At 44.3% G+C, this 17,098-nt stretch overlaps 1 protein-coding gene across 3 annotated transcripts; it reads right to left on the reverse strand.

Moving 5' to 3' along the window:
• Window positions 1-594: 594 nt before the first annotated feature.
• On the reverse strand, window positions 595-12,855 carry pan2 (poly(A) specific ribonuclease subunit PAN2). 3 transcript variants are annotated; one of them, XM_036533106.1, is made up of 25 exons: window positions 12,782-12,855; window positions 12,042-12,358; window positions 11,660-11,829; window positions 11,144-11,264; window positions 10,235-10,312; window positions 9,495-9,765; window positions 8,863-9,208; window positions 8,358-8,454; window positions 7,761-7,880; window positions 7,410-7,529; window positions 7,011-7,139; window positions 6,592-6,791; window positions 6,183-6,331; window positions 5,539-5,645; window positions 5,118-5,216; window positions 4,475-4,548; window positions 4,093-4,234; window positions 3,731-3,868; window positions 3,472-3,531; window positions 3,082-3,172; window positions 2,464-2,621; window positions 1,788-2,111; window positions 1,596-1,689; window positions 1,183-1,386; window positions 595-1,064 (listed from the first exon to the last, which is right to left on the reverse strand). In XM_036533106.1, the coding sequence occupies exons 2-25, from the start codon at window positions 12,321-12,323 to the stop codon at window positions 1,030-1,032; spliced, it is 3,609 nt and encodes a 1,202-aa protein (XP_036388999.1). In that variant the 5' UTR covers window positions 12,324-12,358; window positions 12,782-12,855; the 3' UTR covers window positions 595-1,029. The 3 variants fall into 3 exon arrangements, with proteins under 3 accessions (XP_036388999.1, XP_036389000.1, XP_036388998.1); XM_036533107.1 differs by having other exon boundaries at window positions 1,195-1,386; window positions 4,466-4,548; XM_036533105.1 differs by having other exon boundaries at window positions 4,466-4,548.
• Between the last annotated feature and the right edge of the window lie 4,243 nt (window positions 12,856-17,098).

The following is a 17,098-nucleotide window of genomic DNA, read 5'->3' on the forward strand; positions in this document are numbered from 1 at the left end:
TTCCAGCTACAAACTGCGGGCGCTCGATCTTGAATTTACATATGCAAAAAGAGAATAGCCTCTTTCGGTCAATTGTAATTGAATCGGTTGTTTCATGACTGTGATATGTATAGGCTGCATATCAAAATATAAGGGAGAGGTAAAACAATACATACAAAAAATGACTTTTAATGACAATGACAATTAAAAATGTATCGTATGTAGTGTATTTTAGACGAGAGAATAACGGAAAAATACAATTGTAATTTGCGTTTTATCAATTTAATCTTTTAATTACATCATCGCATCTAACTGTGTAAGACTCCTTTTCCTGTTTCACTGAAAGTCAAGTATATATCACTCTTCAGTTAAACCCAACATAATCATCAATGGAAGAACCTGGTTCAGGCAGTTCCCCCCAGCACCGTACGTTGGCTGCAGACACATAACAGTAATCTTTAACATAAAAGCTGAAGCAGGACTTTTATGATTTTAATGTTTCATAATGCGTTTATTACATGTTGTGGTTCAACTTCAACTCATGAATCACTAACCATTACTATAAAAATATACAGCAAACATTTCATATACAATTGACACATTTATTTTCCCTTTCATAAACAAAATTTATTCTGTACAAACCCAGTGAAATAAAGTACACATTTCTCCTTTAAAAGCACTTTTAAGTGCTGTGTGAGTTGCAGGCAAATCATTTTAGTTAATACTGGTTTATGAGCTGCTCTAATTCCTTGACCTTCCTCATGTACAACAGAGGTACTTTCTGGGCAGTGTTTAAAAGATTCTGCACAAGGCTAATAAACTCACAGAGCCTCATTCAGCAGTTTCAACCACATTAACTTCTTTCAAAGCAAGGTTGTCTGGCAAATTGGAATGAGACTGGGTACATTCCATGTGACAGTAACATTAACATTACCAAATGAGAAAGTTCCCCCTGCAAACAATGCTGGATAAAAACACAAGGGGCCGAAAATCTGAAATCCAAATTCTTTTGGCAGGAATGGCACCTTCAGCTCCAGCAGTTCTCCCTGTTCACAGCCCCATGACAGAGGGAAACACAGCAGCACCTGTGGGAGAAAGCAGGGATCAGTCTCCATGGGCAGGTATTCTTGGCGCAGAAATTAACACAGGCCTTGTGCCTTTGGGACTACCCCTGGCTTCTGCAGACACAAAGCCGTTTCGTACTTTTGGGGCTACCTTGACCCTCTCCACCATCGCAGTCCGGGACCTTCCAGTCCAGCTTGCGGCCCTTCTCATACAGCCCCTTCAGCACCTTGCGGACCTCATCGGTGCCGCCCGCCCGGCTCAGCTCCAGAAACTTCCTGTAGAGCTGCAGGGCTGTGCGTGCATCCTCGATGCTGTCATGGGTCTCGCTCTGAATCTTCAGGTCTGCACATGGGGGTAATTACACAAGTGTTTATCATACATGACACGCAAAAGGTGCATTAAGAAGGGCCTGCCTCACAGCTAAGACCTCACTCAGGAGCAGATTGACAAGAGTTATACTATATCACAAAAGCAGGTCAGCAGTTAGCTGGTTAACATCAAAGACTTCATTGCAAAAGTTCATAAAAGAGCATAAATGAGAAAGCACTGACCTAGAAAATACCAAGCCAGAAAACGCAATGAGATCATCCTCTTTCTGGGCATGTGAAATAGATACACCGTGTCAATCACCTGGTCCTTCAGCACCTAAGCCAATCAGAGTGAATATTGACCCTGATTAGATCCACCCACCCGATAAGGAAAAATCCAGATAAGGTGAGAAATTCAGTGTCCTCCCTGCTTACCAACAGGTTGATGACCCGGAAGTCCTTCTGCAGCCCGTGACCCACGAACCGTACACCAGTGTCAATGAGGAAGCGCAGCTTGAGGTAGGTGGATTTGAGCGTGGTTAAGTGCTTGGAGGAGATCTTAGCATCCAAGTCCCCGGGCTTGATGCCCGAGTACTGTGTCAGGTAGTCTACCACTTGCTCCTGCGTGGAGATGTAGTCGTCGATGAACGGCACGCCCTCGTTGGGCCCTTGGCCGCGCACACATGTGATTCGTGCCACCGACATCTGGCTGGGCTTGATGGTGGACTTGGTGCCATCACTCCGCAGCTCCGCCTCTTCCTGTCCGCCCACAAGCACAGAGCAGAGAAACACAGCTATTATTATTACCTTATTGGCATTTAGTAGACACTCTTACCCAGAGCAACTTACACAGGTTACAAGTTTTACACGTTATCCATTTATACAGCTGCATATTTACTGAGACAATTCAGGACTAAGTACCTTGCCCAAGGGTACAGTGGCAGTGCCCCAGCAGGAAATCGAACCAGCAACTTTTCAGAACCCTGCTGCTTACTACGATGCTACACTGCGTATAGGTTATATGTATATGTAGGTTATATGAGCAAGTTTAGGAATGGCGCTCATGCACAAATTGCATGCACCCCACACACACCCCGTCATGTCCACAGACCTGGTTAAGCGTGACAAACTCAGCATCCAGCCCCACCAGATCCCCCGCCTGGGGCATCTCGCTGACCATGAGGGGGATGAAGGTGGCGTGGCTCTTCCTCTGCTTCCTGGCCAGGGAGGCCTCAGCCAGGAGCACGCTGGCCTCAATCGGGTTCTTAACTGGGGAGGAGGAGGGTAGGAACAGGGGTGAGGACATCACTCCGTGACATCTCCGAAGTCACACCAATACACTGCTCTTACTTATACCCCTTCTCCATTAGCATGGCAGGGCTTCTCCACTGAAGGTCCCACCATAGGACCAAGGAGCTAGGAGGAGTTACTGCTTAGCGAAATGATAACAGAAATGCCTGCCCACTATGAATCAGCAGAAGCTAAACCAATCAAGTGTGAACCGAGACCCTTTCTGAATCTCAGTACGGCATCGTGGGGGGAAAAATTGGTAATGGTTTACCATCCATGACAGTGCCTCTCAGCACACGCCATCCAGTTACTGTTACTATGGAGACAGCATACCACTCAGGAGAGACAGCGTAACTGGGCCACCGTGCAGCAAAACAGATATTATCACTCACAAAAAATTATATAATTATCAAGATTAAAGGGAGGGTGGAGTGCTTACTGCGCAGGTCATATTTGGTGTGGTAGTTCCTCTTGGAGTAATATAAGATGGCCGGCACCTTCCAGCTCACATCGAACTGAGCTGCCTCTGCCTAAGGGAAAACAGCACAGGACCACACGGGCTTCACCATACAGGACATGCTTTCACCTTTAAACTTCAATACTTAACAAAGAAGAGCTTCTTGGCTGTAGGCATAAACTACCAGGAGCAATAATGCATAAAATACATGACAATGAATTAATTATTGCACGCAGTAGTATTGAAAAAAGACCACTACAACAACGAAGAGCACTAGAATGTTATGTAAGAGCTGGCAAATTGCTCTGCAATTTCATCTGCATTTCATCATTGTCTTATCTTTTGGCAGACAGTGCATTCAACTTATATTACCTTGTCAATAGGTTCAATCAGGAAGTCATTGAACAGATACCACTGCTGGTGTGTCACACCCTGAAAAAAAGAAGACTCAGCTGAGAGGAATTTCACAGGGTCAGGTCTAACTATAACCACTTATAACTTTATGATCAGTTCAACCTACCAGCATGAACAATGACAGAAATGAACAATGACTGCTTTCCCTGTCTACACATACTATGTACCTGTACCAGATCTCCCTCCCCACCCCTTGGCGTCAGCCATTCCGGCTCACCTCTTTCCTCTGGTGGTAGGTCTCTCCCACTTTGATATGTGCCACTAGATTACCCCCAGTGCGAGCATCCAGGACATGGGACACTGTCGCCACCAGGTCATAGATTGCAGCGCCCTCTGCCTCTTCTGCGGCACTCAGCTGCAAGACACCACAGAAGAGCAGGGTTTTACACCTCCAAATCCCATCCACAGAACCCAGAAAACATCTGTGAATTCTGACTTCTTCACACAACTCTTTCTTTTGATTCCTTCTTCTTCACTCTTTTCATGGCAAGAGAAGTTATAAAACTAGTGCCAACCTGGTTATTTCAGACAAGGTGGAGCACACCGATCACCTCGAGCATCCAACCCATGCGGGCTCACCTCCTCGTTCTCACTCCAGCTGCTGACCTCCAGGCCCTGGCTCTTGCTGATGGACATCTTCAGGCTCAGCGGGATCCACACATGCCGCAGGTCCTCCACTCGGGTGTCAAAGGTCAGACCCTCTGCACTGCACAGCTCTTCCCTGTGGGAGGGACACGTGTGCACGCGCACACACACAAGCGGTGAGTACACAAGCAGGCATGCATCGCACACTGAAGGTGCAGAGATACATGAACATGACATACGAGTCTGACACAGAGCACAATTCACTCACACTTTTATATACACACAAATATACATGGGCACACAACCACACATGGACACGCACAATTACGAACACAACCATGTATATAGTTACGTAAAGGCTCCTTACTCCACGCACCACTCAGTGGGTATTGGCTCTCTAGGCTTTGGCGGCTCCATTTCCTCCTTTTTAAGAGCTTTGCTGAAGGCATACTACAGGGGACAGAGCAGAGAGTGCGTTTCCTGCTGATGAAATCTGAGCAAAATCACTGAAACTCCTACCAGCTTTAATATTTAACAGCACCAGCATTTTAATATTTCACATTTAAAAAAATCCTACAAATGAGAAAACCTTAAAGGGCACTGGGGCCTGTTCTGTGAAAATAATGATTAATAATTTGCCTTACTGTTATAAAATCATGTGTATTGAGATGGAGTTTTCAAAAACTTAAAGAGGAATCTTCACTATTTAAGCTGAACCCCAGGGCAAGTGTTTAGTTGGCTGTACAAGGCACATACCATATAAATGGTCCTTACAAGACAGACTTCTAAATTCTTGATACATCCAACCAAATGCTTCTCCTGGGTTTCCCTTCCGGGTAGAGCAACCCCAGCTGCCTTGTAACTTACATTTCTTATTTTAAATTTTCAGCCAGTCAATCTCTGGGAACCTCTCGTCTAGACAGACATACACGAAGCATACTGATACTCACAGCGCCCCTGATGTAGCAATGGATGTCTTTTTGTTAACGACTTGTGATTGGCTGCAGGACAGGACTCACCTCAGCCTGGGCCTTCCAGAACTCCGCCTCCTTCACACTGTTCACCTCACAGTTGATGACCAGCACGTCCGGCAAGCAGCGGATATTACGTGTCTGAACCTGCAATCGAGGAAAAAAACAAGGGTGGTCACCTCCCTGGAAATGCTTCAAAGAATATCATCAACACAAACATGTTTTTGCACTGTTGCAATATAAATAGACACTGAAATGAATGGCTCATTTATGCCTTCTGGAAACACATTACAGGGAACCGTACATCATCAAAGAGGTAACTTCCGGACTGGATTGGTGTACAGTGTATTTATTCAAAATTTTATATAAGACAGCAGGTATTAGCTAGCATTAGCCAAATAGCTGGACATCTGAGGATGGACAGCTATTTGGCTAATGCTGTGGATATGCTGTGTCTGTTCATACTCACTGTGGGTTGGTACTTCTCACAGTTCTCACACCAAGCCTGCGTGCTCTGCTCTAGGCAAATGCTCTTCTTCAAGATCTCCACAAAGTCATACTCCTTTATGGACTTATCTGGCGGGATAAAAAAAAAGCTCAGACTCACTCCAAAAAAATGACAGATTCCAGCCAAGATCACTCATGGCAGGTCATTACTTACTACATACTAGGGATGCTTCCAATAACTGAATATTTGAATATCCTGTGGCTCCCAGCCCAATATCTGAACAATCCGACTTCACTGTTTCCTCTCAGCACTCTTAATGTAAACATAACACACATAATAACTCACAGAACAGACATATGCATTCACTCACACTCCTAGGCAAGAAAATAAACAACTCCAAAGAATAATCTGCTGTTTTATGCCGGGATCTTGGGCTCCCCTTCATAAATATTCATGAGAAAAACAATAAGTCTGATATTTTCTTTTTTTCAAGTAGCATTATAACACTGATCCAACAAACAACTTAGAGATATTATGGCCAGCTACTCAAATGCAGTGATACCGAACAGATCTGCACGCAGTCAGTCAGTTGTAGCAGTTCACAAACAGACACGTCTTATCACCCCTGGAGCTGTGAGGAGTGCTTGCTGCGGGCGGGGGCTCACCGAGCGAGCTCTGCTCGGGGTAGTGCATGGTGAAGAGCAGGGTGAGGGAGGAGCGCACCGTCTCCTTGCCGCAGCGGCACAGGCTGCTGTTCTCCACCTCGCAGCCGAACAGCCTGCCGATCACCGACTCCCCCGACGAGCCCAGCACGCTGCGGAACAGGCCAAAGCAAAAGATCAACATCCGGCCAAAAGCAAGAGGGGGGGGTCAAAGGGTGAGAGAAACGACAGGCCTACGGTGAGGAATAACGGTGGAGCCAGTCCCACTCCCATCAAAGCTGATGGTTTTGGCTCTTCATTTTTAATAAATCACCACTGCTTTGATGCATACATAGTGGTCTTACTCAATGACAGTGAATGCGTCAGCGTGACCTGATCAGTCAGTCAGTCAGACAGGCGTGCTGGGCCTCACCTGTTGCTGACGCCCCTGTAAGCCTGCGGGCCCTCCTGCTCCTGGGTCTCCTGGTGCAGCTGGGTCAGGATGAAGCGGTTCCAGCTCTGAATGAGCCGCCCCAACCTGGCCTTCCCCGTCTGCTCGTCCGAATCGGCCAGGATCAGCCCCAGGGCCGACGCCTCCGGGATGGTCCGGAACGCCCGCAGGAAGTTACTGGCCTTGGGGGAAAAGGATGGCGAAATAAAAGATTGCCAGTGGATGTAGATACGGTCACATAAACCCCTGGTGTGTTTATGCATACAACCTCAGAGAGAGGAAAAAGAGATATAGGGATGGAGCAGAGTATTCAAGGCCAATGGAAACGGACAGGAAATGAGACAGGAAGTTCAGACAAGTGACATCTGGGAGAGAGCGGCGGGCGCCCGAACACGGCGTACCTGACAGGGGTCCCCTCGGGACAGGTCCAGCATGTGGAAGAGGAAGCCGAGCTCACAGGCCAGGCAGAACTCCTTCTGGCAGAGGTGATTCTGCACTAGGCAGCGAATCGGCTCCAGGAAGTACAGCACCTGGGGGGGGTAGCATTTAAAACCTCAAATCAGCAATTACCTGATGTCTGTTCGTTAAAGAGTCAAAACTCAGAATACGTTTGAAAAATTAAAAAAGAAAAAAAAAGCACATTACATCATCAGGACAACATTACATCACTGGACCATTCACTATCGAAGTGGCATTGAAAATACGGAACATTGTGACAAGACAAGGCTGTGAAGAAAATTCAGCAGAACACTGACACCTAGTGACAAAAAAAACCATCCCAAGTATTTGCGTGTGCTCACCTGGATCATGCAGTTGCAGTAGGCATTTGGAATATGCGGCTCCAGGCCAGCAAAAAGAGTTCTGTTGTAATGCTTGAAGTCAAAGTCTTCCAGCCCCAGTTTGGAGTACTTGATGGTAACCTGAAGGATAAATTGAGGGTGATCAGTGGTACATGGTCTTTTGAATAATTCATTTCAGTGCATGTCAGATTTTACAGATAAAATAAGGTTAAACAGAAAGAGTGTAATTCTTACATGCCTCTGAGACCTAAATGGCACTTTCACTCATCTGTAGAGTGTCCAAAACTATTCAAGTCCTATTCCAAACACTTCTTACTGATAGGCTGTATGGCACTGACACGCCAACCGTACCTTCCTGTACTTCTTGGGCACCATGTAGAGATGGGGCTCCTCATCTCGGCCAATGGGAGACTCGGGAACCTGGTTGTAACTGTCATACTCCAGCTCCACCTCTTTGGTTTTGTAAGGTACCTGGAACATGTGACAGACGATGAAGATAATGCCTGGATCAGTCCTGGGTTTGATTTTGGAATTTAACTTGATCTATCTGACCACAAAGTAGAAATAACATTGGGCATAACGTGCCTGAATTAAAAGACTGTGCTTTATTGGTCTGAATTTAAATGGAGTGATGGGAGCCTAGCAAACAGAGGGCAGCATTACATTACATTACATTGTATGGCAAAAGCCACATAATGAGTCAACAATATTAGAAGGTACAGGCTAGCTGGTTGTGACACGAGTGCATTAAACCATTATTTTTTTTAAGGAAAACAAAGTTTAGAACGTAAAAAATTGCTTTAGGTGGTAGTGTTTCAGGTGATCAGTTAAGCGTGGAAGAGCTGTATTTTAAGATGTTTCTGGAAGATAGTGAGGCACTAAGCAGAGCGGATGAAGTGTGGAAATTAATGTTCAGCTTGGAAGCTGCAGGCAAGATGACTTGTTTACCTGGTTGCGGGGTCGGGTGCGAGGGTTGGGGGCGTACCCGATGAACCCCACCGTCTTCATAGTGCGCAGGATCTCCGGGTCTACAGGGGGCGCCCGTCTGGCAAAAACGGAAAGAGACAGTTTGCAAATCACCCCAAAACTCTACCAAACAAATGGCCAGAGCTGGAGCCATTATAAGCAAGTACAGTATAAGCAAGCACAACAGATTATAGCACATCACTGGATATCAAACCTTTGGCAGCAGTCTAGTGTAGTGGTAAGGAGCAGGGCTCATAACTCAAAGGATGCCAGTTCTATTCCCAGGAACCCTTTGGGCAAGACACTTAACTCTAATTGCCTCAGTAAACATTCAGCTACATAAATTGATAACATTCAATAACATCTAATAAGCTTTATAAGTTGCCCTGGGTGAGTGTCTGCTAAGCATAACGCAATGTTGTAATGTAATGTTGTTCCACAGGGCAAAGCAGTACACTACGCAGATAAAATACACTGCAACAGATACCTGGGGCTCGGTGTGGCCAGGGCGGTGGGCCAGTCAGACAGCAGCGGCTCAGTGCTGGTCAGAGGCATGGGGATGAGGGACAGGGGCAGCAGGTCGTGGTTCCAGTCAAGGTGGGGGAGGGAGTCCACCAGGCAGGGCAGGGCGAAGTCCGTCTCCCTGGAGTAGCCGTTGAAGGTGACCTCAGGGGCATCGGACCAGAGGTGCACACACCCCCCAGAGTCCCCGAAGGCCAGGGCCTGCTTGCTGGAGGACACGTCGAAGCTCATCAGCAGCTGGCCAACCGTGTTGACGTGGAAGATGTCGGCCAGGTTGGCCAGGCCCGTGGGCTCGCAGAACTGACACTGCCCTGTGCCGGGGTGAGAAGAAAACAAAGATGGGTCGTGATCTCTCTGAACAACGATGTCTGACCCACCGCCGTCTTGCCTGAACACAGCGTTTCCTTCACCTTAACATTGCACAAGCAACACAGCCACAATGAATTTAACTACAAAGATAAAGAGGTTTCAATATCTGGCTGAAGACAACAGGGTATTTTTAGGACTTTTTAAAATCTTTTTCTGGCAATGACTGAACACACACACACACACACAGACGCACACGCGCGCACACACACAACGGCACACCCCCCCTACCGGTCTGCGAGATGATGACCAGGCGGGAGGTGTAGGTGGGGATGAAGCGCAGGAAGAGGGGGTCGACGTGGACCTGCAGGGGCGTGACGGCGCGCATCATGCGCAGGTCGTACACCATGAGGAAGCGGTCGCACGCCAGCCCGTTCAGCCCGCGGCTCGAGAAGCCGCACGCCGCCAGCAGGTTCCCGTGCACGTCGAAGTCCGACAGGCTCCCGGAGAAGGCGTCGAACTCCTGCTCCAGCTTGAAGCTTCGCAGGTCACGCAGGGTCACCTAGGGGGGTGTGGGAGAGCTGTTTTGTTTTAATGGTCCACACACAGCCATACACATCTTTCTGTCTTTTTTCTTTTCTCGTTTTTAATACCGCACATACATAACTTAAAACCTTTAAATAATACTTAAACTGATGCGAGTATATATCTGACATGACTGAGGTAAACTGTGGCATGCAAAGGTTTAACACTAAAGTACAAATATGTTTTCTCCATAGTCAGTTTGACATGTACTACACTGAACATGTCAGAAAACTGATATACAATTTAATTAAATAAATTGAATTTCACTGGGAGAAAAATGTGACATTACACAAGTAACGCCCAGTCCCAAGTAACACCCTCATCCCCAAGACACATTCTGGACACATACTTCCTCGCATATATAATCATGAGGACACTCCAAACCGCAGTCTGGTAACCAATGCCAATTAATACCAATTGAAACAATATATAAGGCTCTCTCTCACCTTTCCAGATGTGTGTCCACAAAAGAAGAAGCGATTGGACTGTCTCATGATAGCCACACCAGGGACCTCCACTGTAAACTGGACAAGCATAGGTCGACGTCAGGAGAACTGGCAGGCATGTAACACGACAGGACAATGACACAAGTCAAGCTACGCATCCCAAGGCTTTCTAAAGAACTTTTGCAGATTCAAGTATAAAGGTGTCTCTAAAATACTGCATGGCCAAACCCTATCTGAAACTGCAACATGACACTGACCACTGGCACACACTCTATGAACACGCAGTGTTTCTGTCATGAATAGAGAGAGACAACAGGATTATTCTGTGCCCTTCTGGTATCATACTGGCATTGCTCTCTTAGATTCACCACCATAGAGGCAACCACCAAGACAATATTCCACTGTAACCTGAATAATAATTAGGGTCAGGTTCATTAAAGCAGCCTATAATCTATAGTCCACTCACACAGCACTTCAAACATTTCAACATTTGATATGCACATGAAGTAACAATTGAGGTGTCAAATTACAGCTCTTTGGGCACCCTATTACACTAGCTGCAGCTGAGATTTTGTTTTGAGTTTTTGTTACATTGTCAATATGAACAAGAATGAATATTTGCATAGCAAGCCTACTTTTTATTTATATTGTTTGCAGGCAGACGGGTACTGAGGGTTTTGTATGAGTGCAGCTACCAGCACATTAGAGTGGGATCTCTTGTAGTATAGTAGAACTACTCTGACTGGAGTCAGCTAACAAATAAAACATGGCTCCTAATGTACTACATCATCATCCAAAAACTATTCTGTCAGACTCTTCCAAATAATCATATGATGACAGACAGGTAGAGGTTACGAAGGTACTGCGGTGATAAAGATCAGCATGGAGTTGTAGCTCAGTAGTCCCCACCTTCTGCGTCTCCTGCACGGTGTTAAGATCGATCTCGGACACGTAATTCTGCAGTCCCCCCATCAGCAGCGTGTTGTTGTCGGTCAGCAACAGGCTGTGCATGTCCACTCCCTCCTCCATCCTGAAACACACAGACATGCACGTTTACCTAACCAGTCGTAGAGCTCTGCTAGGGAGAATGCAACGTTTTGACTGGCTCACATGAGTGACTGAGGGCACATCGTTGCGCCACCCATTATGGGCTTCATGAACTGTCACTCTCCCATCACTACACAATAGTAGGTTAGCTATTATTTACATTTTATAACAGTGCAACAGGTTTCATTGTCTTACAGAGCTTACACACAGAGCTTACTCTGTTTATACAGCACTTTTTATCCTATAACATAAGCCATGGTTGGATGTTAAGATGGAATCGTTTCACACCTGTGGTGTTACAGAAAGTCTATGCACAGAGCATTTATTCCGTGCCCATCTGCAGGCACGGGCATCTTGCAGTCAGCTGCTGTAACTCACGGGTAATCGAACATGATTAGGCCGCCGCGCGTCAGGCACTTGAGGTTGTTCTTGGTTAAGAAGAGCACCCCTGTCTCAAGGCTCTGAATGTGGCGAATGTCATCTGTTGAGTGGACCTGAAACGACGAGTAGCGACCCATAGTGGTGCCAAAGAAGGAACTCGCATGGCCCTGAGGACAGAGAAAATAAGGAACAGAAAATTAACAGAATAGGCCCGTGCAAAACCTACCAAACAGGTAAAACAACGGTGCTTTTCTGGGAGGACTGTAACAGTACAACGTTTAAAAATACAAGAATTACTGCTTTAAATAATTATACACACACTTTATATATAATTCACATTTCTTGCACTGGCTTAGAAATAGCATGTTTATTATCTTACCCGGTGGTTCCCCATCCACAGCAATTCCTCTTGCAGGTCGAAGTGAGCTGCGGTAACGGGTATGCCCACCTCCGCAGCTACGCTGTGCAGCTCGGAGAACATACCCTCCAGAAGGTGCACGGATTCGGACACAGCAAGCCCCTCGGGGTCGAGCTCCACGCCTTGCAACAGCGCTGGGTCAAGCCGCGGGTCCAAAGGAGGCTCCATCCCGGGCTCCATGCTGCCGTGTAGGGAGGGCGTGAAGTCGCCCATCCCTGGGTCCAGCCCCTCAAAGTTCATCATGTGGACAGCTCAGAGGGACATGCACAGTTTGATTGCTGCAATTAAATGACATAAAACAGGTTAGCTAACACAGATCTTGGTTGGCTATAGTTAGACTATGGCTATTATTACGTTAATAGCTAGAGTGTAATTACTTAGCAATGTTGGCAAACGTTAACTGTAGCTGTGTGCATGACAATTTTGCTCACAGTTCAGTGCAGCGCACTAGTAAAACATGCACATCCGGCACCTAATATTCAACAGCCACCTTCTCTGATCAACACATAAAGAACAGAAAATGAAGCAAGCTCTAAAGATCAATGAAAAGTCTATAAAGCTAGCTAGGTACCCAGCAGCAGGTTAGCTAGGGAGCTAGCTTCTAGCAAGGTAAATCAAGTTTAAATTTAGTTTTAGAAAATTACGCCTACGGCCACCGTCGACTAAAATGTACCGAGATATGCACAAAAGAGCTTTACTACCATCAATACATTAAAAGTCCTTATTCAGAGTCCATCATGATTTTATTCACAACAATAACATCCTATTGCTTCCGGTACATTTCGAATGGGTCAGGCTCTGGGTAACCGCCTTCAGATTGCACCGTCCAATACGCGATCGAACTCAGGTCGATTGTCAGCTGTTTTCACCAATGATAACAAAAAAGGAACTACTTAACTTAGGGATAACCAATCATACGCGAAGCGGGCTCGCTGAACTCAAAATATTGTAGTTTAGGACATTCACCACAAGGGGGTAAATGGTCGCTGAAATCCAAAATATTATTGCAACGGAAGTAATGCGCCACTAGAAGGCGCATTGCACATTTACGAAAAGAAAGGAATAGTAAGACTCATAATGTTGAAATAGACCGTATTTTCCACTAGATGGTGCAACGTATTTTGTTCCCAACTGCTGCGGTGCTGTTCCACTCCATCGCAATCCCCTTTTCCAGATTCAAGTGACCGTAAAAATGATGATGGGTTAAAAACATGCTTCACCTAAGGTGGCTAAGTAAGACATGGGTACAACTCTTCTGCTTGTGTAATGGGCGCCATATGAAACTATTTCGAGTATCTAATAATACAGTGAGCCTAATTACATAGGATTTTGACACAATTTGCATACATCTTTCGATCCCTGCCCCCTGACACCTGATACCTCTAGTCTTGATACGTATTTTATGTGTAGTATTGTGATGTTTTTTGGATTCTGTGTTCTAGGCACTGTTGTAGTATACTTGGCTTCTGTCAGATTGTACCCGTTAACTTGTGATAGGGCTCAAATGGTGTTATGTTCACAGTCACTGGTCTGGGAGTGTTGTTAGCCTGGTCTGATGCTGTTGCTCATTAAACTGAATGGAAATTGAATGCACTTATGTTCTCTTGTACTGGAAGTCGCTCAGGATAAGAGCGTCTGCTAAATGCATGTAATGTAATGTAATCTTTCATAAAATGTTCCAGGCGCTATAGGCTAATTAGCCAATGTGTTGTTAATTACGTGACATCACATGTGATAAGAGAGTGTGATTCACAGGTGAAACCATCATGAATGGAAAACTGACAAGAAGGGTTTCCAAAGGAAAATTTTAAAGGCTTTCACCTTCGACAGGACAAATGGGGCTAAGCCTCCCTTCTATATGCCAAAACTACTATTTGTTACTTAAGAAGTTACATATGTAGACACACACCCAGCAATTTCTGGAAAGAAGTGAAATATGAGGTGCACAAAACCACTGAAGTGAAAACACTAATCTGCTTAATAACCAAATAAGAATGATCATTATGGCAATGCACTCTCCTTTAAAAATTCCACTCTGTTTGAGTTACCGTTGATCAGGGTGTTTTTGCTAGAGTACTTTTTTTTCCTTTGGGCTTCTCCTCCTAGGGACACAGAGTCAAAAAAATATCACGGCAAGACGCAGGAGGAAAGTTCAACCGACGTACTCAAAGCCACCACAAACCCACAGTTCTCACACTTCCAAAAGGCCTATTGCCTTCCGCCTTGAAGAGTGTCTTTCAGCACACAGAGAACAAAGGTCTCTCTCTCTTGATTGCCAAACAACAGAGGCTATGGCTTCCCCAATGCGGTCAGCTCTGCATGTGCCTCTCTGACAACATAAACATTTGCCCAACTTTCAGAAGAGGAAATCAAGGCCTCAGCCTGTGTGTGTGCAAGGAGGACTCTAGGAATACAATTGGCATTGGAAGTGACATCTGTGTCATTGATGGAAATTTTTTTCAGCTAGCCCTGTTGGATAAAATAGGGGAAAACATGGCTGTGTGCTGTCATCATAGTAGAAGGCACATTCTGGTGCACCTGTGTTTTTGGAGGCATTTTCATATCGCACCAGGAATTAACTTGCTATCATTTATTGGAGAGGTATTTGTGATGATCACAATAACAGGGATGTCTGAGATAAAGAAATGTGTTTGCATTCATATAGTCATCATATATCACATTTCTGTAAACAATGTGCAAATGAGATTAGTGGGGGGTAGTAACAGTTGCCACAATATTCATATCAATATGAGTAAGAGCAGATCATGAAACAGAAACCAATCCTCTTTCACTTCTGCTTACAAAGGGTCATAGAGGTGATTTGGATATTATTGATAAGGTGATGAGACACCAAATTTCCACCTAAAGAACCCAATGAACCTAACATTACCAAGCTGTTACACATACATACCAAAACATTTTTTGCTTTAACTATTTCAAATCCATGATTCATATGAAGTTCTCAGTTCCCCCTGAATATTTCCCCTGTGCAGAATGTCAGACATGCTAAGCTATCCCTGAGGCTGTGCATATCTGACACAAACAGGGAGGTAACAGGAGTAAGAGTCTGCTCCATTCCTTTGATTGCTATTAGGCTCTGCAAGACTCTTCATTGATAGAGGTGCGAAACGGGCTGGTTTCCTTTATAATGTAGTCAGTACCAGAGAGCAGCTATGCAGATTGTACAGAGCACATGTCTGGCAGTTGCCATACCGATGTCCTAGGTGACATTTGTGTGGCGTTAACTGTATCCACAAGAGTCCCAAGCGACCTACAAATGGATTTACAGAATTCTTAAGATGCATTCAGGACACTAGGGTGCATAACATTTTTCTCTTGGAAAAAAAACATCTTCCAGGGAACCTTTAAGAATAAGCTCCTACAGAAATGTAAAGGGGGCTCATTTCCCAGGTGGGGCACTGTTCTCATACTTGTGAGCAAGGCATTTAACCCAAATTACTCCAGTAAATATCCAGCTGTACAAATTGATTATACTTAAAAATAGGACCCATGTAAGTCATTTTGGATAAGGGAAGAACAATATATGCATGTAAAATAATTGTAGTAGGATGGACTAGTGAATTTTTCATAGAAGGATCTCCTTAAAGTTTTAGTTTTTCATTTAAGTCCACATCAGGGATCAAATAAGCCAAGGATAACTCTCTGAAATGAGTATCATTTTGAGTTTTACATAAACTTCCCCCGCTTCCTAGTAAGTCCACCAGCAAATAAATATTGAGAATTTCAGGTTGAGAGCTTTCATCAAATGAAATGCTGCTCCCTTATGGGAGGTTTTGTTCCCCTGGATACAGTGGTTGTGGCAGTTTCTTAGAAGAAGTAACAGTTGTTAATATGGTAGAATGCTGACAGCAAATTCTGTACTATTATTATTATTATTATTATTATACATTCAACTGCTATTAATAATAATCACAATTATTTTTACCATGGTTGAGGGCACTGCACAGGATAATTAGCAGGATAATTCAACAGTGGACAATACTATACAAAATGTGGAAAAAGAAGAATTTGCAAAGTCTATAAAACTAACAAGTCGAGGTCTAGTACTCCAGTAAATAGTACAAAAACCTTAAAAGCAATTAATTTACAAAGGCAATTCATAAAATGTTATCAGGATATGGATAACACTTTTGAAAGACCGCACCACAGATTTGAGGAACTAAAACCTAAATGTGAGTGAATCAGACAGTAAACACAGTGCAGAAAATTATGTCACCGTCAATAAAAGCTGGGGATGGTGATGACGATTTGTACATTTGGGATTTTCATGGGATTAAAAACGTAATTTGGCTATAGTCGCTGTAAATCCTCATGATGGGGTTTTTCTTCCGGACAAAATATTTCGTCATTGACATTAAATGGACAATTCTGTTGGGTCACGTTTTGTTTATTCACAACTAATATTAACCCTCTTTGCACAAATAACTGAAATAGTTCTCTGAACACACTGCTGTAAAATTGCTTTAAAAGTTAAGCTTCATTGTCATTGTGACATACTGTAGCCACGTGAGAATTATCTTTGCGAACTAGATCTTCCTCGGTCAACAAAATAGCAAACGATCGAAAATAGAACACCGAAAGCAGTGCTTGTGGGGATAGCGTGCTTTCTGTCCTTTGGCATATTAATTGTTGTTTCAGATTGAAATTGCCAGTCATTCAAAGAAAATGGGTACGCAAGATATAGTATTATTTCTTAACCTACTTTTGAGTGTCTTGAAAGATAATCAGTAGGCTATAACTTGAATTTAGTCAAATACACACCACCATTCTCCATGGTCCTAATTTACAGCCATATAAAAATTGTCGACTGAAAGTTTTTGACAGTTATATGGATATATATGACACATTTGCTCAGATATTTAATTATTCATAAAATGTAATTTGTGTTACAGCGATTTATATACAATGTTTTATGTGTATTAATTAAAAAGTATGTTCTCGAAAAACCCTACCAAAGAGTAGCATCTCAGTAAAAGGCCTATTTGTCGTCGGCAACT

This window comes from Megalops cyprinoides, chromosome 7, assembly GCF_013368585.1.
Source record: "Megalops cyprinoides isolate fMegCyp1 chromosome 7, fMegCyp1.pri, whole genome shotgun sequence".
Taxonomy (NCBI): Eukaryota; Metazoa; Chordata; class Actinopteri; order Elopiformes; family Megalopidae; genus Megalops; species Megalops cyprinoides.

Coding starts and splice junctions, on each gene's coding strand:
- pan2 (XM_036533105.1), bottom strand. CDS start 12,323: ATGATGAACTTTGAGGGGCTGGACCCAGGGATGGGCGACTTCACGCCC. Junction 5,646..6,182: donor CCCCGAGCAGAGCTCGCTCG/GTGAGCCCCCGC, acceptor TTATCCCGCCAG/ATAAGTCCATAAAGGAGTAT. Junction 2,112..2,463: donor AGTTTGTCACGCTTAACCAG/GTCTGTGGACAT, acceptor GTGGGCGGACAG/GAAGAGGCGGAGCTGCGGAG.